General features: G+C 39.7%; 1 protein-coding gene and 1 long non-coding RNA gene across 2 annotated transcripts in view; both read left to right on the top strand.

Moving 5' to 3' along the window:
- LOC122162206 overlaps positions 1 to 3,546 on the top strand; it is a 176,348-nt gene extending 172,802 nt beyond the window's left edge. The window contains exons 4-5 of the long non-coding RNA XR_006169442.1: positions 2,737 to 2,775; positions 3,378 to 3,546. This is a non-coding gene — a long non-coding RNA (uncharacterized LOC122162206). The remainder of the gene's footprint in view (positions 1 to 2,736; positions 2,776 to 3,377) is intronic.
- Positions 3,547 to 3,606: 60 nt separating this feature from the next.
- B3GALT1 (beta-1,3-galactosyltransferase 1) lies at positions 3,607 to 8,062 on the top strand. Its single transcript, XM_042822349.1, has 2 exons — positions 3,607 to 4,493; positions 5,061 to 8,062. Exons 1-2 carry the CDS (start codon positions 3,607 to 3,609, stop codon positions 5,146 to 5,148), a joined length of 975 nt encoding a protein of 324 aa, XP_042678283.1. The 3' UTR covers positions 5,149 to 8,062.
- The last annotated feature ends 14,994 nt before the right edge of the window (positions 8,063 to 23,056 follow it).

Raw genomic sequence — 23,056 nt, 5'->3', positions numbered from 1 at the left:
AGAAGTTGCACGGTGCTTTTTCTGTGCTGCGACTGGGTGACTTGTCTGCCTTGCACAGCGTGAGCTGTGAATAGTGCAATTAAGTGCACAATGTTGAGTCACAATATGGAAACATGACAGCAAGCATTTGCTTTTCATAATCATCTACCATAATAAAGTTTGAGACTTTGCTTACTAATAGCATGACAATTAGGCTGGGAAAGGGTCAGACTGAATTAAAACATTTTTAAGGACAAGGATCTCGCAGCTCAACATTGCTGCTACCCTGTAAGACAAAAACAAGGAGGTGATGAGTTTCCTTGGCTGTGCCAGCATCCACAAACACAACATAACCTGTCCCAACTGACAAAATCCAGAGTGATGAAAGCTTTCTGCTCCCCATGTGAAAATCTACATCCTACTAGTAGGGCCTTCAAATACAGTGCAACACAGTTCAAGAACATAATGGAAAAATAGAGTTTTATTTTGTATTCGTACTATCTGCCAAGTTTGCCTGTGCTATTTTCTGCTAATCTGTTCCCCACGTGGCAAAAAGTTCAATGACAGCAGGAACATGAACTTTAGTCTTCACCTCACAGCAGAGAAGAAATGGCAGAATGGGCCACTGCAGGAAAGCAGGGAGCTCTTTTCTTATTGGTGGGGTTTTTTCCACCTCTCTCCTCTCAATTTCCTTAAAAGTAATTAAATCTAAAACTTCACTTGTCATGAAAATTAGAGCCAGTTCACTTTTATCCAGTTAGCCTGCATTTCACTGATAAATTACTTGGGGGATGTTGTAAACCACTCTAAACTGTTATTTTTCCAGAAAAGAGAAAGGAAAAAAACAGAATTTAACAGAAAAAGAAAAAAAAAAGTCATATTTGTTTCAAGGGATGGCAGTGCAAGGACCAGGATAAGATGCTTGTTCTGGACAGCCATTATCTGTAGATCTCATAATTGATCAGAAACATTCCCTTGAATAGCATAGAATGCTTCTTAGAAATGATGTAAGGCTTTTGTTGCTTCTAGTCATTTCTGAGCACAGGAGATTGGAGATCACAGCCAGGACATTCCTGATCTAAAAAGCTATTTTTTGTAATTTTGCAGTTTTTAAAGATGCTGTTGTTACAATTTCCCTTTCCCTCAACTACCTGCAGTGCACTCATGGTAACTAATGCATTTGCTTTTATTGAAGAAGAGATGCTAAAAGATAGACAGAGAATGCAATATGTAGTTTCCTAAACTAACATATGCAGAATATTAGCTGCATTCAGGTTTCCCCATACACTTGAGTCCTCTAAATACACTGACCCATATAGATCACACTCCACATTTTCAAATCTGTTCTTGCTGATTTCTTTATTAATAGCCTTCTAATTGCTCTATTTTTGTTACGTTTCCCCAGTGGGGTTTCCAGGGCAGGCAGTTATCAGGAATTCACAACGAAGCCTGAAAATAACCTACAGGTCCAGCATGTTGTCCTTAGAACTCCATCCCAGTGCATGCAGTGGGTTGTCATGACAGGATACCTCCACTCTCCAAGCACTGAAATGGCAGCCACGTATATATTTTATCATGGCTATGTTTATTTACCGGGGTGTATGTGGAGGCTGAGGTCGTTGTATTCTGCAGCCTTATGGGACAATCAGAGACCTCACCTAAAAAATACTACTCCCAAAAGTTAACTGCTGATTAATGGGAAAAGATCACAAATCTAAAAGGCTGTGGCAAGTAGTAAAGGAAACTGCAGATAACCCGCACCTCATTAAATTGCCTGGGTTATAGAGCAAAACCTATTGGCACTGACAAAGATCTGCAGCAAGCTACAAACTCAAATTTTCCTATTTCGTGTAAGGGAGGAAGGGTCACTAAACAGCAGAAAGTGGATCTAATGAGGATCAGCAGGACAGCGCTAGCTATAATGATCTATGAGCTTTTGTGGGAGGTTATATTTAGTGTAAGTTTAGCAAGTGTTGGATGTTTCTCTGTTGTTTTATACCTCGGTGTGAAATGGTGACATGAGATAACAGTCTGCTAACCTGCCTAGCTGGGGCTGCCAGTTCAGAACCCACAGTGCCCATCACCTGTCAGGGGAACCTGCAGGCCACACTCTTAGCTGCTTTTAGGGGAAGAAAGGAGACCATAAATACCCAACAGATGGAGAGCACACATGCCTTGATAAGCATCTTGATTTAATCCAAACAATGTGCCACAGCAGCATGGAAACAGAAAGCATGTTTCTTAGACAGAGATTCTGTCTTTTCCTTTGAACCCATGTATGTTTTATACTTTCCAAAGTAAACATTTAATATTTCAAAGACTCTTCTGTAAAGCTGTCTGCTGCTTGCTTCTACTACCCTTTAGCTCAGAGGTAATGTAACAATAAAAAAACAGCAACCTGGAGCCTACAGGCACTCTTCACATACTGGTGAGTCTTGGAGAGCCAGCACTGATTCTGCGGGCACATGGTAGCTTGTCTCATTTCCATGAAACAACAATAAACAGACTCAATTCCCAGGAACCACACAAGCTCTGGGGCTTGCTCATTCCCACAGCACAGCAGGAGGGCTGCCAGAGCCACAGGGGTGCATGGGGCTCTGCTTACAGGCCAGCCGAGTAGCACAGCTGATGGGCTGCCAGGATGGTTTGCCTGCATGGCATACACACGGTGTCTTTTCATGAAAAGCAAAGCCTGGTTTGCAAGGAGAGGAGAAAAAAGTCAACAGGAATAACTGATTGTGTTTAATTTATTTCTAGAGTTTTCTGGAGTCTCTTGGGGTGCTGATCTTTACATGGGTAAGATGAAGTACACCTCTCCCTTTCTCCTTCGCCTTCTACTTTGCATTTGCCCATCAGTACAACTGTCATTTCCAAAGGATGCCACTTTTGGCTTGGGAAACATCACCAATATTTAGACTAAAAAGGATCTGAAGATACTCATGTGCATAGTTGCCACAAATGCTGTTAAGCCTAAAATACCATACATTATTTATCATTAAGTAATTTTAAAAACGTCCCATGGCATATTTTGAAAAACTGTAGAAGTCCAGAATAAAAAGCTAGGAAGAAAGTAAGTACTAAAAAAGAGAAGAGGATTCTTATATATGCTTTTAAAAGTACCTCAAAAGCCAACATGCTATGCATGCTTAATCTTTATTTATATATGTATATATTTATAATCTATGAGGCAATATCCATCTTAAAAGCATTACTTCATTTAGATTGCTGTATTCAAGCACCCTATCACACATTGTAGAACTCTCATAAAAGCTGAAAAGAACAGCCAAGAAATGCATTAAGAGACTTAGCTTATTAATGGCCAGTCACATATAGACTCATTTTTCTTGCCATAGGCTTTTATGATCTAGCAATAGAAATTTTTTCTTCATCTTTTTCAGAAATAACAGAGAGTTCCAAGAAATGGAAGCTGCTGCTAGTAGAAGAAGAAAAGCTGAGTATCATCAGGGTTAATAACTGCTACTTGAGATCCATGAATGATTACAGAGTTACACTTCTATATCGAACTTTCCAGTGCCATTAGTAATATGCTGCCTGTCTGGGACATCGGTACCCTCATGGTGAGAAGACTATTTCTTCTTCACACCAAATAGAAGAGCTGCAGGAACAATGGCTTCTAAGGTCTCGTGCTTGTACGTTTTGACAGTAGTTTGCTGGGCAAGCGCTCTCTGGTACTTAAGTATAACCCGTCCTACTTCTTCCTACACTGGCCACAGACAGGTTAATAGCATATCAATAGCCAGAAAAAATGTCTCCTTTGGCAACATAAGAACTCGACCTATAAATCCACATTCCTTTGACTTTCTCATCAATGAGCCTAATAAATGCGAGAAGAGTGTCCCTTTCTTGGTCATTCTTATCAGCACAACTCACAAAGAGTTTGATGCAAGGCAAGCAATTCGGGAAACATGGGGAGACGAAAACAATTTTAAAGGAATTAAGATTGCCACGCTGTTTCTTCTTGGGAAAAATGCAGATCCTGTATTAAATCAGATGGTAGAGCAAGAAAGCCAAATTTTTCATGACATTATTGTAGAGGATTTTATTGACTCCTATCATAACCTCACTCTGAAAACATTAATGGGGATGAGGTGGATAGCAACATATTGTTCAAAAGCAAAGTACGTTATGAAGACAGACAGTGATATTTTTGTAAATATGGATAATCTTATTTATAAGCTGCTCAAACCTAACACCAAGCCAAGGAGAAGGTACTTCACTGGTTACGTTATCAATGGAGGGCCAATACGAGACGTTCGCAGCAAGTGGTACATGCCCAGAGATTTGTATCCTGACAGCAATTACCCACCCTTCTGTTCGGGCACTGGCTACATTTTTTCAGCAGATGTAGCAGAACTGATTTACAAAACTTCTCTTCACACCAGACTCCTCCATCTCGAAGACGTGTATGTCGGACTCTGCCTTCGGAAGCTGGGCATCCACCCCTTCCAGAACAGTGGCTTCAACCACTGGAAAATGGCCTACAGCTTGTGCAGGTACCGCAGGGTGATCACGGTGCACCAGATTACACCAGAAGAAATGCACAGAATTTGGAATGACATGTCAAGCAAGAAGCATCTTAGATGCTAAGATTTTTACAGATGTAAATACCTTTTTTAAATTTTGCTTTACTCTGGTTATTTTTTGACAAAGTGATGTACTGATTTACAGGTTAAACTGGGATATTACTGTGAGAGGATTTTTAATGACTGATTTCTCATTCTCATTTTGACTACTGGTTTACAGACTTCAGGCTCTTTTCTTAAGGACGCTACACCAGTCAAAAGGATCTATAGTCAAAGCTCAGATTTTGTATATTATCCTCCATCACACATATCAGCTCCTGCATCTGTACGTGAAAGGACAGTAATAAGCTATCATGAGCTGTTTAATAGTTCATGCCCCAGCCTCTGAGATAAGACTCGGGCCATACAAAGTGAAGAATAGACTTTTATCCCCTTTTGACACCCAACAATCATCCCTATTTAGAGCTTTGTTAATAAATTGAACAGTATGTATTTGCAAAGATCTCATATGCCTACCTTGGCATCTATATCTTACAGAACAATGTGTGCAGTTCCCAAGCAGGATGCTGATGGTGCAATAGCAGAATTTAGACAGGTAAGAACATCAAAGTCTCACGGGCCTTAGAACCAAACTCACACACAGAAGCATTTTTTTATCCCCCAAATAAATCATTTCACAAAATACTCCATTTCTCGCCACTGTTACAAGTAGACCCAAAAATATCTAATCCAACTTTGAAATGAAATATAATCTGTAAATTAAATGCAAGATGGGAAACATATGGAAAATCATCTTAAACATCAGTGATAATTTTAAAGTGAATGCAACATTTCTCATTAGTATTGGTGTCTGTGAATCTCTCCCTGTTTAGGAGTATATTAATGAATATGATAACAAGATTATTTTCTATTTGGAAAGAAGATCGAATGACTTGTGTAGAAACACATAATTTTATCAAATGATAAAATTGTTAGTTAATAAGCAGCACGTTCCATCAACGTCAGTTGGTATACTATTTATCTGAACAAAAATCTAACACAGAAGAACATTACTTAAGGGTAAACTCTGTTTTTTTGCTTCAGTGCATATGAAAATGAGATTAAACCATATTTTTAATGGTTTTTATCCAATGCATTTTCTGTTGATTGGACAACACGCAACTTCCATAGAAAAATAGAGAGCTTTTAAAAAAAAAAAATCCTTCTGCCTTTGTAACCAACCTGCAGCTCTCCACCACAGAACCAGTGCTCACTGAGGTGCAGCTGAAAAAAGCACCAGAACTTAGAAATCCCAGGGCATGTGATAAAGATCAAATATGCAAGATTGTATTCAGGTTTGGTAATGTACTTTGATGTTCTAAATATGAATGTTAATGAGATGTGATGAAAATTATTTCCTGAAAAACTCTTCGATGTGTTCATACCATCCCTGCTCTGCACTGCTTTTCAAAAAAGAACTAAAAAGTGATATCGCTTAGCAAGTAACTCGGAATGAGGAATTCATAGGCAATCCACAGGTATAAAATTCACCAAGTGTGTATTAGCTCTGGATTGCTCACACTGTCCACAGCTCACACGTAGGCTTCATTCATTTCAATGGGAGATATCCATAACATGAAAAACTGTTAAGAATGCACGTTATTCAGGATAAAGTCTATAAAGTCGTCAGAAATTAACTGAATCAGAATTTAAAGGAAAACTCCATACCGATTTTGCCATAGGCGTATATAATACTTTATAACAATAGCAATTGAATGAGGATCCTACCCCAAAAGCTTTGCAGTTTCAAGACATTGTTAGTCTTATTCACAGGTACAACACCATTGTTTCAAAGGGAATTACTGGTAAATAAGGTGAAGGGTACCTGGCATTTGAACTACACACAGTAAATGCCTCAGAGATCTACTTCAAATCTAAATGGTGAAGCTACAGAACAGACGGCACTGCAGTTACTTGCTAATCAACAGGAGCTCATGAAAATCAGTAATTTTATACAAAAATACTGAATCTCCTGCAGCATAATTAAGATTTATCCTTCTCTAGTTGACCCAGTCCTTGTTAAAGTTGCTCTTGCTTCCTTACAAATTCAGAACTCCAACAAAACAAGGTCCAACTAATTGCATATATGTATATAAGAAACAGAGAGTGAAATTCAGCTTTTTTTAAACAGGTCCCAGAATATGCAGTTAGGGAAGGAAAACTAGGGTGGAATTCAACCCCAACCCTCAGTAGGTCACAGAGCATGAATGTAACCATACCAGGGTACACTCTGTAGTAATTACAACCAAGGCTGAAATATCTTCTACCATTTGTTGATACTGTGTTGTAATTTGGGGTTTCTGAATCTGCAATCTGGATTTGGTGGCTTTAATTCTTCTGCTGGTGATTCTATAGTCTGTGGCTAGTAAAATCAAGGACGGCAGAGCTCCCTGTCCTGATACCTCAGGGCTCAAGTAGCACAGCAGCCTTGAATTACTCCTAGTAGAAGTAGACTGCATTAACAATCGGAGCGTGCACCTTGAAAATAACATCTTCAAAAATATATTTCCTGCCATTTATAAATAGATAGATCTTAATGACAATGTAAATTTTCACCTTGGAAACTATGTACATATTCCTAAGGCATTTTATTCTGTATTCAGCTGTATATATGTGTGTATGGTCTGCTTGCTATGTAGTATTCTGTTATGCATGGAGCTGAATTAGGCATTATATTTGTCCAGTGTTTCAAGAGCCTTAAGCATGTGTGGCCTAACTTTTGAATGTACAAGACTTTTTTCTTTTATTGTCAAGTGAATTTAAATCTACGAAACCTAATTTTCTACTTCTATTAGTTTTCTCATAGTAGGCTTCACTAGATTGCTACACATAAATAAAGAGATTAATTTTCCCTTTGCTCAGAAATTGCATTATTTCAACCTAGAGCTAGAAAGGGAAACCATGACAGCCATGCATCTACTTGTGGACAGCATGGGTTTTATTCTCCAAGCACTTAGAAATGCTTGTGTCACCTTGGGGACTGTTAACAAATAACATTGTTTGCATTGAGCTCCCTTTAAACAAAAGGAGTATTTGCTCCTTAAAGGTCATTTTGTTTCACTGGGCATGGGGCAAATGACAATTTGGTTAAGATGTTCTGGCTTCTAGTCACTTCAAAACTGTGAAGTAATCATATTTTTATTTCAAAGCATCCAGTAACAAAGCACACTGAACTAAGAATCTATGGGAAAGCGTCTCTCTTTTGGAGGAACTTTTCACAAAACACTTCTAGGCTGAATTCATGAGAGTATTTAGACAGAAGTCTCAAGATTCATTTTCCGTCTTTCCTAATAATAATCTTAAGTATCAATTTTCATTTGTTACGGGGATTTTTGTCTTTATAACGTAGATGGCAATGGCATTTGTAAATGAAGAGTGTAATTAACTAGAAAAGCTTGTCAACAGTAACCAAACTTTAGGTGTATCATTATATACGATTGGCTGTACTTACGTATTTATTTGTCTAAATTGTATATATTGTTTTATCTCCGGTGTCCGTAGGAGTGCATTCTTTTAGATTAAAGTATTATCTACAGTTTTGTGGGATTGCCAGCAAAGCTGCTAATCAAGATACTATTTTTTTGTATCAATGTCAAATAATAATAATAATAAAAAAAAAAAGAACAACAGAGTCAAATGAAAAATTGAAGGTGTCACATAGTTTTCTTCATTTCTCTCTAGGAATGTAGGTGGTATTATCTGAAATTATGATATCAGTAAGTAAGGTTCATTTTTCAGGAGGAAGAATATTATCCTGTAAAAGCAGATTTTAGAAAAATGATTGGGGAAAAAAAAGGATAAAAATACTGCTTTACTGTTTGCACAGCAACTTAAGCTGCTGTCCATACTGACCAGGCATACTACTTCATTTGGCTCCAAAGAGCTGATCTTATAACAGCCATGGCAACATCTAGCAAATTAGCAGATGGGCTCCTCATCTGCTTTGGCATCCCCAGCATTGCATTTAGTTTGGCAGCCTCAAAGTGGAGGAGCTCTTCGGCTCCACTAGCCCTGTAACATGAGGGACCTCCTGGTACCTGGTGTGTTTGCAGCCATTCAAAAGCTACATATAGGAAAAAAGCACAAGCGTTCAAAAACGCACATCTCATTAAACCACAACAAACTCACTCTGAGGTTGCTGCATGGCTGCTGGGAGGGCATGCACAGGCACCAACCAACAGGAAGTGGTCAAAAGAGGACCTCCTTGCACACAGTCACAGGGCTCCTGCTTCCACATGCCCCAACCAGGAGCATTAATGACGAAGCATATTCTGAACGCACCCAGCTTATCTTGTTAGTCTAATGTGGGGCTTTGCTCTTAATACAAGTAAGATGCTATTTTTCAGGTGGGAAGGCCTGGGAGGCCTCAGGGTTTTCACATCAACATAAGGAAAGAAGAGAAGCAAACCCATAAGAGCAATATGAAATCCTTTTACTCCACGAACTAGTGAGAATCAGGATACTGGTTTCTTTTGGCTTTTTTTTTCTATCTATGTCAAATAATAAAAGGGTGTTATGTATTTCATTTCGTTCTAGAAACATAAGTGGTATTACCTGAAAGTATGATATCAATAAATAGGTTCACTGTCTTCCCTCCACCCTCACCTTCGCAATTTCTGGCTCAGAACTCAGTTTCTAAGCAGTTTGTTTTTGTTTTTCCTGGGGTCACCTCTTTCAGGAGCAGCTGGAGGCTGCTACAGACGTCAGGCACCCTGAAGTGCCTGCAGTGACACCTACAAGTTATAGCAAGGAGAGCTTTAAAACAACTTCATGTACAGGAAAAACCTCTCCAATCATTTGCAGATTTTTCTCATTTTCACCACAGCCGCCTAAGTCTAATTGCAACACTTACATGGTGCTTAATTAATATACAGCTTAGAGATATACAGATATTAGCACTTGTAGGGTAGATTTCATGTAGCTTGATTATCTTAATTACAAGCATTCTATTTTCTCATTTACTTAATTGATTGTCATAGATTTCCAAAGAAATTTTTACTGCCTTAAGTGAAAACAACATATTAAAGAAAACTGCTGAAGCTATCCAATTGAAAGAGCAAAGTGCCACATACGACATGAAACATTCTACTGAATAATACCTGCTTACTTTTCCCTTGTTAAAAAGAGTCATTTATGAAATTGAAGCAGGAGAATCATCTGAAAAAGAATAATGAATATGTGTTATTGATTCAACTGCACCTGTAATAGAGTTGTCTCAAGCATCTCCTCTGATGACAGCCTAACTCAGGGAAAAAAGGCCCATGTTTCTGCTAAGTCTGCACAACAGCTGACTCTACATTATAACTCTGCCTCACTTGAAAGAGCTAAGGAGAGCAAGAGGTGATTTACTCTTCACGCAAGGTTTATCCTTGAACATTTCTTCTGCAAAGGCAGCATTACACGACAAGCTGTGCAGAATTATGTGCAGTGGTTTTGTAATGCATGCAACTTTTATGCAGGGCAAGCTAATATCCCAAATTTGAGTTGCCCTAGGCATTATCTACCATATCTGCAGCCAAGCCAAGACTGCTAGAAAAATTATGATCTCAAAATCCTTTTTTTCCTTTAGGAGTTTCCTTACTCCATGATGTTTTGAAGACTGCAAGAAAAAGCAGATCTTCAGGTGCATCAGTATAGCAGTAAAAGGAGGAAGCTGAGAGCTCCCTGGAGTTCTTGTGAAGAAGCAGGAGGAGGCCCAGAGCATAGAATTATTTAGCTGACATCCATCCTCCTGGCAATCACAGCCATCCAATGAGAGGCCGCAGCCAGTGCCTGGACTCTGATCCTGGTGCACTGTGACTGAGCTCCAGTCTAGCACTCACATGAGGAGGAAGGAGACATGATAAGATGTAGAATCATTAAGGTTGGAAAAGACCATTAAGATCATGTAGACCAACCATAAAGGTATAGCAGCATATGAAATAATCCACGTCTAAAGCAATTTAGAACATTCAGAAGAACATGTTAAAAGAAAGCAGTGCCAAAGTGTAACAAGAGCAGAAAGGAAAATATTTGAAACATTCTAAATTTTTATTATTTATGCAACTTCATTTAAAATCCTTCCTCAAAAAGAATCTTGAATTGTTAGACATTTCAGAGTAATCCATTATCCATCAGATATTATCCTCATACATATTCAAAGGCAACGGAATAAAAAACTGGTCTCCATTATCTGCTGTACTGCAGATTACATTTGGATTGAGATATGTAAAGCAAATCAGATCTGATCCAAGTCACAGTGCAAATCAGTGTCATGGGGATTTGTGCATGCATTTAAAAGAGCCAAATTTGATCCTCTGTGTCTAACTTAAGTATTACTCCTGTTCAAAGTGAAGTTACCTGGGATAGGACCTTGATTTCTGGGGAAGAACACTATAATCCAGGCAGTACTTTAATCACCAGAAACTTCATCTCTTACCAAATGCAAGCTAGAAAACAAGTCAAGGAGCAACCTCTCCAGTTTCCCCTTAAACCCAATCCTAATGAATACAAAGTAGAACACAAGACCTGTGGGTTTGTGAGCTGTTCAGCACTTAACTTGTGGTGGGAGAGAGCTTTCTGTCAGTTCACTAACATGTTATATTCTGCTCATAAAAAGTCTGTTTGGCAGCACTAAAAAACACATGCCACCAGCAAGAACAGGAGCCCTGCAGGGCCATATCTGCTCCTTGCAATCACTGCTTTTTCATTCCCTAAGTTGCCTTTAGTTTTGCAGTTATTGCACTAGAGAAAAAATGGTGGTGTAAATTTCCTAAACGTCTTTCACCTAGGAGAATACCAATGATCTCTAATTTAGAGTAATTTTATTTCCCCTTGATTTTTTTTCTTCTGCACTTCTAATATGATTCACTTTGCTGCTGTTTCCCCTATGCTTTTCATTTTCCTTCCACTTTTACATGACACATCATCTTCTTACCAACCAATGTATCCACCCAAAACAACCATAAAATTGTACACAAAGAGATGGCCTCTACCTGAGGAGTTTACAGCCCTACATAGTCCAGTGTGATTCAGAGGACAAACAGTCCTATAAAACATATAGAATATACAACTGCTCTTTCAAGAGCCTTTTCTACATCACTACCTGCTCCAGCTTTTAAGTACATGGAAAGTTCTACCATCTTTCATCTTGCCTCTACCTGCAGAGATCACTGCACAACCTAACAGGTCTTGCTATCACACGTTTTCCCAATTTTTGTTTGCTTTCCTCATAATCTTAAATAGCTCACAAGAATTCAAAACAATGTGGTTTTTTTTTCCCCCACATTTTCAATTAATCAAGTACATCTCCATCCACAATTTCAGTCTTCAACCTTTATATCTGTTCCTGCTCCCCACGTTGCCTGCCCTTGCCTCACATCTTCCTAATGACCAAGCATCCAGCACTGAACCTACTGCAAGTGTATTTGCGTGAAGGCTGAGCACAGCAGTGCTTTTCTCTCTTTCTCCATTTCTGATGTCTCAGGGACTGGAATACTAGATTCCTTTCACCAGACAGGACAATTTGTCTTATATTATCACATTTGAAACAGAAAATTTACTTTTGTTATCTGAAGCAGATAGCAAGTCTGCAGAGCTGGAGTAACTACAGACAGAGCAGGTATCGACATACCCATGTAATCTTTAAAGCACCTAGTTAATGAACCTCACATAAATTCCCCTCCTCCCTCCCCCACAAAAGCCACAGAAAAGTCCTGACCAACCAGGAGGAAGCCATTGAGGTCCACCGAAGCTTTATCTGAAGTTTGCCATCACTTTGGAACCACTTAGCTTCTGGTTTTATTAAACTTCAGTTGCAGGCTGGTTTGTGAAATGAAGTGTTACTGTCTCTAGAGAGTCCTATTATGTAGGAACAAGAATGACTTGGTACTTCCCAGGCACTATTTTATTCCAGCCATTTACAGCAGATCTGTACTTTGAATTACAAACTCAGCTGATGGCAAGGTTGATGATGGGCTGCTTTAATTGGTCTTTAAAAGCCAGTCTTATTTACTGCTTTGTTCCTTGTATTCAGCATTTCTGCACATGGGGATGAAAGTAACATGCCAGTATAAAGAATATATACAGCACATAATTAAAACTACATTTTTAAATAGATGAACATACATGCACACAACACAAGTGTTGGCATATACTTAGAAGTGCAGGTTACAAAAGCATGCATTTTAATTTGTATTTTGCTGCAATTCAGCTGTTACTTAGAACAGACGGGTGAGTCGTGAAACATTTTTAAACTGATTTAATTACTTGTAGAAGTATCATCTTGTGTTAATTAGGTGCAATAAATTACAGTGGTTCACAGATCCCTTTAAAAGGGAACACACAATACAATGATCTTTTTTCTCAGTATCAGTAAGAAAATAAACTGAGCTTTGCAAGCCAGTATTTCACAGCAGCTATTGTCTATCAGTTTAGCACCACAGAAATAAGATTAAAAAACCACACAAGACAAAAATGTACTTAACGTGAGATCTCGTCACCTATTTGCACCTCAGAGGGAGATGAGTCCCACAGATGTCATGTAGACCACACAGATATCCATATGCTCAGAACAAACAGGTTAAGCAAATGTAAACTGATAATGCTTACTCTCTACCCTAAACACCTTACACAAGTGCAATCGAGGCTCCTAGAGTGGGATTACTTTTGTTGCCCTGATACAGGGCAAAGTTATTTCCTAAAACACGAGAAAGAAAGTGCAGGTACACATACTGAACATGTCTAGCCTAGGAAATATTCTTTCTTTACATAAGCACTTAGGTTCCAGATGCTGTCTCTCATCTTGATTTCCAAGGATATTCCTTAACATCAACTTCCACTCCCGAGCACCCTGCCCGTGAAAATAAACTACAAACAAAATAATGCATCCAGTGATGCAGTAGGTAAGTAGAAAAATCCAATAAGAAAAGCATCTGCATCTCTACTGGAAAACCAAACCAAAAACAGAGGGAAAGGATGTTGATGAGATTCCTTTGCAGCAAAATTAGGGATGCAGAAACTAGCAAGGAAGCCTTTCCAATTGAGGATGCAGGCTGGTCCTTATCATCTCTGAGAAAAAGGCTACCCTCACAACGTTTTCTGAGGAAGTACAAATGAAGAATTTCCCAACCCACTTTGATCCGACAGATCTTACATCCTGAAGATTTACATCAGCCTTGGATTTGGCTGCTTCTTAGTATGCAAAAATGAGGCAGAAACCTGGTAGAATTGTTGGTCACACCTCGGTGCAAAGCTTCCATTGGGGACCAACATATTTTACCTAGGAGAACAATTCACAGCCCCTAAACTTTACATTTTGATTTCTAGGCAGTAAGGAGAGAAAGCACTTGGCACATGAAGTTGTCTCATTTGTGATAGATGATTATTTCCTGGACATTTTAGATGATGAAATGCTTTATTTTTTTATGCTTTGGAAATTGCTGTGCTGGAAATGCCATGGAAAACAAGCTTGCACTTTTATCTTCTGCTAAACCCAAGAGAAATATCAATTCAGAGGAGTATATAACATTGCATTCGAATGCTGGGACTGCCACTTCAGTAAGTAAACAAAAAACTGTCAGTATTAACCCTGCCACCTGCCCATGTTTTCGCTTTCCAGCTCAGACACTGATCATCAATCATATTTCATTCTCTTCATTTCCATGCCCTTCATTTTGAAAATACCTAACAGCTGATTTTTTTATGCAGCATAACTTCAGTAAGGCCATTTAAGGAAAAAAATGCTTAATGTAGTGCAAACAATTTTAAAGAAAACAGAAACAAATGCACTGGAAAAGTATTACTTGCATATATACACAGGCTGGCAACATGCACATGAAATACAGAAACAAGATGAGAAACATTCTGAGGTTCATCAACGCATGCTGAGAGGATGGGGTGACAGCTCTTGAGAAAAGATTACAGCAGACAGCATTTTACCTATAGTGCTGTTGTTTATGAGAACATTATGAGCACAGATGATGTAAGGAGAGACAGACAAGGAACATGTCCCTGGGACACTCCCTGGTCCCTGTCTTTTAGCAGACATCAGTGGTTGAAGGCATTACGGCCAAGGCTGTCAGCAAACCAACAGAGGAATGAAATAAGCATGCCAAATGCCAAACCTGCTCAAAAGCAGGGAGTAATGGCAGAAGAGAGGAACAGCTAAGCTGGAAAGAGCATGTCAGCAAAGACAAGCCAAAGAAGAAAAGCGATGGAGAGCACATTGAAGAAAGAAATTCACTACTCCTTTCCATCTTCTCCTCACCAGTTCTCCCTCCCACAAATTCTTCCCTAATGAGCCTTCCCCAGAAAGAAATGAGAGTCTTTACAATTAAAACATAGATAAGTTAACAGCAAAGCACTTCAACAAAGGATTGTTTCCTGAGGTACCAGCTATGAATGTTCTGTAGCTGTGTTTTTTTTCCCAACATTTTGACAATATGAGTCTCTGGCATTTTTTACTTCTGGGGAAAATTTCTATTCCAATTTTATTTGTTTCTGAGTAATTGACAGATTTTCTCCACTGGCTAGCCCACAGAAATGTCCCGTTACGTCACTAAAGCATTATAACGTCAGAAAGCAAACGGAACAGAAATTGTCTCACTAAGGGAGCATGGGAGGATATTGTTTTGGGTTTTTTTTTGTGTTGATTTTTCGTGAATAATGGCTAACAGCTTAATTCACTTTTACATTAACAGTAATAATGTTTTTTCCATATAAGCGCTAAAGAAGTGGAAGAAATCTTGCTGGGGAGAGACACAGTGTCACGTCATACAAAAAAAGCTTGGTGCAGATAAAGGATCAGTGATGTTAGGGTGGCACAGCCCTCCTTTCCTTCCCACCTGGGTGATTTATCACCTCCTGGCCAATAACGGATATAGCAGAAAAAGTCACAGACAACATTCCAACTGAGACTTAAATACAATGACCAGACACAAATCTTAGAGCAGGTTTAAAAATTTGGAAACCAGGCTGCAGAATTTCTATTGGAAGTGAGACACTCCAGCTACGACTGTTGGTATATTTGAACCTTGTGTCAGATACTATCGAGGCTTTAGAAAAGCACGTGTTCCAAAGATCCACATTCACCACTGTCCCTGATCCATACGTTTATCCTCAGTTTTCTGTAACGAAGACACACATTTGTTTTGAGAAGTAACTCACAGTGGGTCAGGCAGCTTCACCTGGGGCATCTGCAGCCCCCTGGAACACATCAGACATTTGGCAGCAGATTTATCTCAGCAGTGCTTAGAATGCTGTCAAAAGCGCAGTTTCACAAACGTGTGTGCGTACCCACACAATGATGCAATGCAGCACTCCCAAGAGGAGTAGCCTGCACTGTCTTCTTCCCACTACTCATCCTAACATGTTCTAACAGTGCATTTAAATAATATATTTGCTATCAAATTCAAATTACAACAGACTTAATTCAGCTGTAAGTACGTACTCCATTTGCTTGAGGTAACATGTCACCATTGGTCAGAACTACCGAAGTTTGCTTTGATTAATTTTATTATTTTTTTCTGGCAAAATTTCTTCCATACTAAGTTGAAAGAAAATCTAAAATAGAAAGAAGTTGTTAATAAAACATTAAACTATTAAATTAAAAATAAATCTAAAAATAAAATCTTGATGAACCTCAAATTCATCAAAAAATTAGCTTCACCTATCTGAACTTTTAAATGGAATATGTATAGATACCACTTTGCCTCTTGCAAAGGGAACTTGTATCTTCCTTCCAAGTTTTTCCAATATCTGGAATACTTGGACTTTACACACACACAATCTTCCTCTGTATTACCTTACCGTACACCCAGGCAGCAGCGCAGTGAAGCCTACAGGAGAGGCAAGTTTTGAAATCCTCCACAGATGGCAATCGTTTTCATAAAAATTATTTGCATCAGTAGAGATTTCTTTCGTGGCCAATACAAAGATTATGATTCCTGCTAGATAAGCAGTTGAAGCCTTCATTTCCACTGTTTGTTATTGATCTGTGCTAGCTGGTGTCACCATGTACACTTATTTCTCTCCAATGGAACCTTCCAAGGGTTCTCCCCCAGATCTGGGTGCACAGAGCTGAAGTGGTTCGGTTTGTTTTTTTCCCAAGTGCTTTTAAAACCTGTAACAAATTGTTTAAGTGCACAGATTCCTTTTGTCAAGTATTACTAATGCTCTATTAGTTTAATTTGTGTTGACATACAAACAGAACCCAGGACTAATTGGAAAAACTCAAGTTCATAGTTGAAAAACACTGTATGTACACATCAAGAACTAAATATTGAAAAGAAGCCCCAGTTACATACACACAGCTACCAGATGGGCTTGGAATTGTTCCCCACACTACAAATAACTGTGCAGGCACCGATCTGTGGCTTTGTTTTTTTCTTAACCATAGCAGTAGCTTTTAAAAATTACAAATGACTGCTGAGGCAAATCAAACCAAGGGAAATTCGTATCACCAAACATGTAAGAACTGCTCTGCAGTCAGTGCAGCCGCATCTCAGCCTGCAACGCTGGCAGCCAAACCACAGAACTGAGAGTAACCTCTGAGCCTTCCTTGAAGGGGCAGCTCCAGGAACCAGCAGCTGCAGACCCTATAAGGAGCCCACACAGGAAGTTGTGAGAGGATCCCAAAGATTTCCCAATTAGCAGATTGTCCAAGGAAAAGGAGGGCAAAGGGAAGGAGGGTGCCAGAAGGGCCATGAAGATGCACAGAGGGCTGGAGCACCTCTCCTGCAAAGACAGGCTGATGCAGTTGGGCTTGTTCAGTCAGAAGAGAAAGCTCCGGGGAGACCTCACTGCAACCTTCCAGTACTTGAAAGGAGCTTATAATTGGGAGGGAGCCTGACTTTTTACGCAGTATGATAGGACAAGGGGGAATGGCTTCAAACTAAAAGGAAACATTTAGATTAGATATTAGAAGAAAATTCTTTCCTCAGAAGGCAGTGAGGCCTTGGCACAGCTGCCCAGAGGAGCTGTGGGTGCCTCATCCCTGGAGGTGCTCAAGGCCAGGTTGGATGAGGCCCTGGGCAGCCTGAGCGGGTGGGGAGCAACCAGCCTGCAGCAGGGGAGGGACTGGGTGGGCTGCAAGGTCCTGATCTATGATTCTATGAATATAAGTTAACTTAATATGTGGTTAATACAAGTCTGCTTTGAAGAGAACATAAATGGTGATGACAGCTGAGTGTAGGAAAAAAAAAATCTACAAAAAATCTCATGGGAACATATGAAGTTTCAAAGTTTTAAGGTATAAATCACTTTTCTGTATGTTGCCTTGGCAGTAATTAGCATAATAAATACACAAGGTGTATTTGTAACCCTGGGACACCTGGCATATGCAACAAAATGGAACTTTGGAATTATTAAACAGGCATAATTTCATGTTAGGCTAAATAACATTTTATGCTTCAAATAATCTGAACATCTATTATCTGCTTGTTCTGCTATACCACTTGGAAGTATAGCCCTCATTAACCCAGAACAGTACCAAACATTTTCTCAATGACAATTTTACAGCAAGTAAAACGTCATCATTAACTTGTAACTCTGAAACTGTACATCTAACCAACTGCATTTTGCTTGTAAATTAGAAAATAAATTAGTTTACTTTCTTGGACAAAGACCGAATTTTTAATTCAGTTTGCAGCAATTTTTTGCATCCAGCAGCTGTCTATATTTTACACTGGCACTGATGTGGTCTGCCACAAGGTCACTGAGTACTCCTGCAAAGGCATTTTTAGTTTTCTGCCATAGAAAAGGAGGAACATCCAGTCAACTACAGCAATGTCAGCTTTTAACATAAGCTTTTACGTTGCTTACAACAATTTAAGTGGCGTGTACAAATTTAAAAGCCCCGGCAGACTTTGGGATGGAATAAACACATGTGGACACACTACAAGACCTTGCCCACAGTTCCCTGGTTAAAAAAAATATCACTGCTTATAAAAAAAAGACCCTGCTTGCCTACATTGACAACTAGATGTAATAACAAACAAACAAGGAAAGCATGAAGCATATCTGCACGAACAGTGCCAGACCCCTCCAATGCACAGAGTCTTGTGTCTGTTGTGTCAGACTCAAAGAGTTCTCAACCTCATAAATCCAACAAGGGAACCCCGTTATACAGGTACACAGGTGTGTGATCACAACGTAGTTGTAAGTTGTGGTAATGTACAGAATGTCAAGTTTTCCATCCAAGACTGCAGATTTTTTTCTTCCCTCCAGATGGATTTCCAAAAAAATAAAGGAAAAAAAAAAAAAAAAAAAGAAAAGAATGCTATCAAGTACCACACAAGTGCAAAAGTTTCCTCAGCCTTTCAATCTTTTGTGAAGCACTGGGTTTACGGATGACTGGCCTGTGCCCGACCTGACAGACAGATTTACAAGGTTAGCACTGAGCCTAATCAGGAACAATCAGCAAACTCTTTCTCTCTGGTGTCATTTTCTGCTTGGATGGCTGTGCTGTGCTATTATAAATAGGAAAAGCTCGCAGCACAAGCAGGGTGGAAGACTTCAGGGAGATTTTAGTAATCACCTTCCATTCAAATCACACCTACTCTCTAATCAGGATTGGATTCTTTTTCATTTTATAGCCCCAGGTGTAAACTGAGCAGCTCATAATCAACAGAGATAGGGAGTGAAATTTTAGTCCCACAGAAGCTATTGTAAAATCTTATTAATTCACGGGGCCAAGATTTCAGTAATGGCCTTTCCCTCTGGATTATCTGTTCTAATTTAAGGTGGTTTGCTCCTCCCTCTTCTAACATAGGTCACTCTGAAAGTAGCGCCTCCAATTTATTTCCACGGAAAATGCAGCAGCTGCAAAGAGCACAATAACACTGTTTGATAGAGAAAATTCTCAGCTACAAAGCATTACTTAAAGAGCCACCACCGCTAGCTCTGTATTTTCGCTAGCAATGAACACGAGCTTGCATGTTTCATTTATGAATATCTGCAACAGCAGAGGTGTCCCATTGTGCCAATGCTGAAATGCACCACCCACTGCCTCACTGCGCTCACATCCACTGTTTGGACAACAGTTCAGCAAGTACTGATGAATGCCAGCGGGTGCAATTCTTTCCACACGAAGGAATTACATCTGTTGGCCTACACCCTACACCCTTTTCCTGACCTCTACTGCAACAGGAGATGCAGAAGGCATCTATGTGCATGCAGATGGGGGCTCACAGCCCCATGGTACCACAGCAAGGAGGTGGCAGCCAGGGGCTGGGCAGTGCTGGAAGCCTTTTGGCCCAGCTCTCTGCCACTGTCATGTTATGTCTCCAGGCATTCCATTCCAGGCGCCGTTCTCCAGTTGGATTTTGTCCTCGACTAATCAGTACCTAAGCACAAGCCTGGGCATTATCAAATGATATTCATTTGCCAGAACAAAACAAAACAATTGAACAACAAAGTTTCCTTGGCCTTTAGACGAAGCCATGCGGGTACAGGCTCTAACATGACAGGACATCAGCTTCAGCATTGTATTTTTTCTTTCCCCATATAGAACTCCTTAGAAAGCCAGTTCCCAGATCTCAGAAATACCAACATAGGCCTCTCCCTTAAACACGCATTTCAATTTAGAACTGCAGCCTATTTTCCAGAACACTGAAAATCTTCAAAACTGAGAAATATTATTATTATTATTTTTTTTTGCCCTTTGTGTGTTTTTATATGAAGCACAGAGCCCGCTTCTTCAAAGCTACCAGACACACGCTGGTCATTCTGGTTCATCATTTATAATAGTCATGGTGAGAGCCACAAGCACTACCTTTATGTGAAAAGACCATTGTGTCACAAAACAGCCCCAAATTCCTTTATGCTGAGATGCCGTGCCTCAATTACCTTCCAAGGAAACAAAGCCAGATCTATAGGATCTGCAGTGCACATAACCAATTTAGAAAAGCTTTGTGTTCAAAGAAAATCTTAGGAACCCCACCACTCCACAGCGATATTAGTAGCACCTTTTTCCTTAATTAATCTCATTGTTTCAGGGATGAGGGAGAACTAAAGAATCCTTTAGGTTCTTTTCAAAAGGAAAAACAGGTTTTTTATTTGGCAAACAGCGTATTTTTTTTTTAATTCATAAAATTTGTTCTATGGGGGAAAATACAAAATAAAAATGAGGTAAATGTATTGTCTATCTATTCCAATTCTATTTCTTATAGCTGATCTTCTGCATAAACAGATCCACTTGCATAAGTGATTTTGTATACTCCTCTGAGACAATAAACAAGCCTAGCTTTCACGTTTGAAGATTAGATGGCAAAATATCCATGTCCTGAGAAGGACGAGATTGCCTCCCTCTTGGCTTACCCAGTGAAAATTAAATATTTCTCCTTCTTGCCATGCACTCTATGTCTCTGTAATTGCTCATTGATCTGCTACTGCCTATATTCTGAACACTACTGGAAGCAAACAGCTTCACAAACACCGAGTTTGGTTCAACGTCCCAGAGTTCAGTGACTATGCAAAGCAGCTTGACAAACAGCAACCTAGCAATCAGAAAGCAGCAATGAAACCACATCCTCACATGCGCTGTAACACTGGGTTTACTCATAGTGAGAAAATGAATATCTAAAATGTCTCAATGCTCGACTAATAAGCCTAGATATTTAATCATTTGGACTACTGTGTAATAAAACAAGCACAACAGACTTGGTTGGAGATTTTTATAGCTTGAGCTAATCCAGTTGCATAGGGAATGTGAAGATGTGAGCTCCTGTTGCCTTTCCAACTTCTTATTTCAAAGCAATTAGCATTCTTAGTGCATGCACATGCATGAGTACGTCACTAGACAGCAGAAAGTCTGCCTGCTTCATGCAGTAGAAAAAACACCATAGCAATTCACTCAATAAAATTATATTGCAATTGATTTGAGAAAAAAGACATCAACTGTTATTGGTTATCAGCAAGGTCTCATTTTCTGCTGCTCTGAAAAACACTGTGTGAGGGAAGCATTTTCTGCTCCCTGCTAAATAAAAACAGCATTTTCAGTGCACTCAATTAGCACTGTTTTAGGTCTGTATCAGATTCATCATCACAGCTAATTGATTTCAGGCACGGGCCAATCTCACCATCCAACATCGTTATGCAGAGGTAGGTGGTGAAAAGGAAAACATATCTCTGATTAAGAAAAGCAGAGGGGGAGGCACATCATTTACAGGCTGCACACGGCATTTGCTCTTGCAGGAAAAGTGTGTGGTTAGAAATATTCTGAAGGAATGACCCACAATCAACTTTACAAGGCTGCTTTGAAAGCCCCCAGATAGGCTATTTTCAGTTAGCCCAAGCCGGCTGAAGCACACTCATCTTTACTTCAGAAGAGAATGCAGAAGAGAAAAATTCATTGGTGTTTCCTGGCTTATTTACCTGCCACCCTTTACACCTGATAGGTCAGTCATAAAGTAGAAGTATGGTCTGGGGCAGAGAGGTGTATAGAGGAAATAACAGTAACAAAGCGTTTAATATTTCTAGAAAGCCAAAACAATGATCATAACTTGCTAGCTGTATCACAGCTTGCATTCAGCTCCCTGTATGTGCTGATGGGATAATCTGAGGTCAGCGCTTACCAGAGGAAGGAAAGATGCCCTCCTGCTTTCTTTGCCTAGAAGTGAATGTTACTGTAGCAGGAGTAGCTTTCCTAGCCCACAGCCCACTCTGGAATTCCAGCAGAGAAAAGGCTGGAAATGTCCCTCTTCTCCCACGCCTTTATGCAGGCACAAACCTGTCATTCCCCAGACCTGTTTTCATGCCAAGTTGCATGTTTATGTGTGTCCTCTTTAACACTTTGAAAATAAAACAGAGCTGTACTTCCCTGCATCTGTTGACTTTCATCTCAGTGCTGCTACTCTGCTAGAACAGAGGGCAAAGCATGCCTGGCTCCACAGACAGACATCAGCCCACAAAGCCTGCCAGTACCCAGCAGCAAGCAGCACCATGTAATCAGTCCCACAGAAACTTAGAGCCATTTAATTAAGTCCTGTTTTCCTGGTCTCAGAGAGCATTAAGCAGCAGCTCACCTGTTCCAGCTTCACCTCATTAATTAGAGACCTCCTCCTCTGAGTGCAGGCAGGTGCCTCAGGCAGCAGCCAGCCCAAGGCTGTCCAGCAATGCTGTAGCACCACATGCACAGCTCGTGCCATGCCACAAATGAGAATCACATCCATCTTCCTCATGTATACACAAAGAAGTAAATAGCTGCCGGTTTTCTTTCCCCTTGTTACTCAGACCATGTGGATAGGGTATTCACAAAACTAATTCCTATTAGATTTGGCATGCACCATACTACACCATCCACTTTTACCATACTTTCTATTACAACCTGCAATGTATTTTTACCTCTCTTTCATCTCCGTGTAGTCGAGGGCAGAAATGAACTTCATTTTTCAAGGCTTTAAAAGCTTAAAATGACATTTCTCTCAGGCCGTTTTGCATACATTCTATTAACAATACCTTAGCAGCAACAAACACAACACATTAAAAAGCTGCAGTAACACAGCTGTGACAAAGAG

Source organism: Centrocercus urophasianus, unplaced genomic scaffold, assembly GCF_019232065.1.
Source record: "Centrocercus urophasianus isolate 14NV4802_14NV808 unplaced genomic scaffold, USGS_Curo_1.0 seq_20, whole genome shotgun sequence".
Lineage (NCBI taxonomy): Eukaryota > Metazoa > Chordata > Aves > Galliformes > Phasianidae > Centrocercus > Centrocercus urophasianus.
The sequence above is the reverse complement of the archived record's forward strand: the minus strand, read 5'-3'. Positions and strand labels throughout refer to the sequence as shown.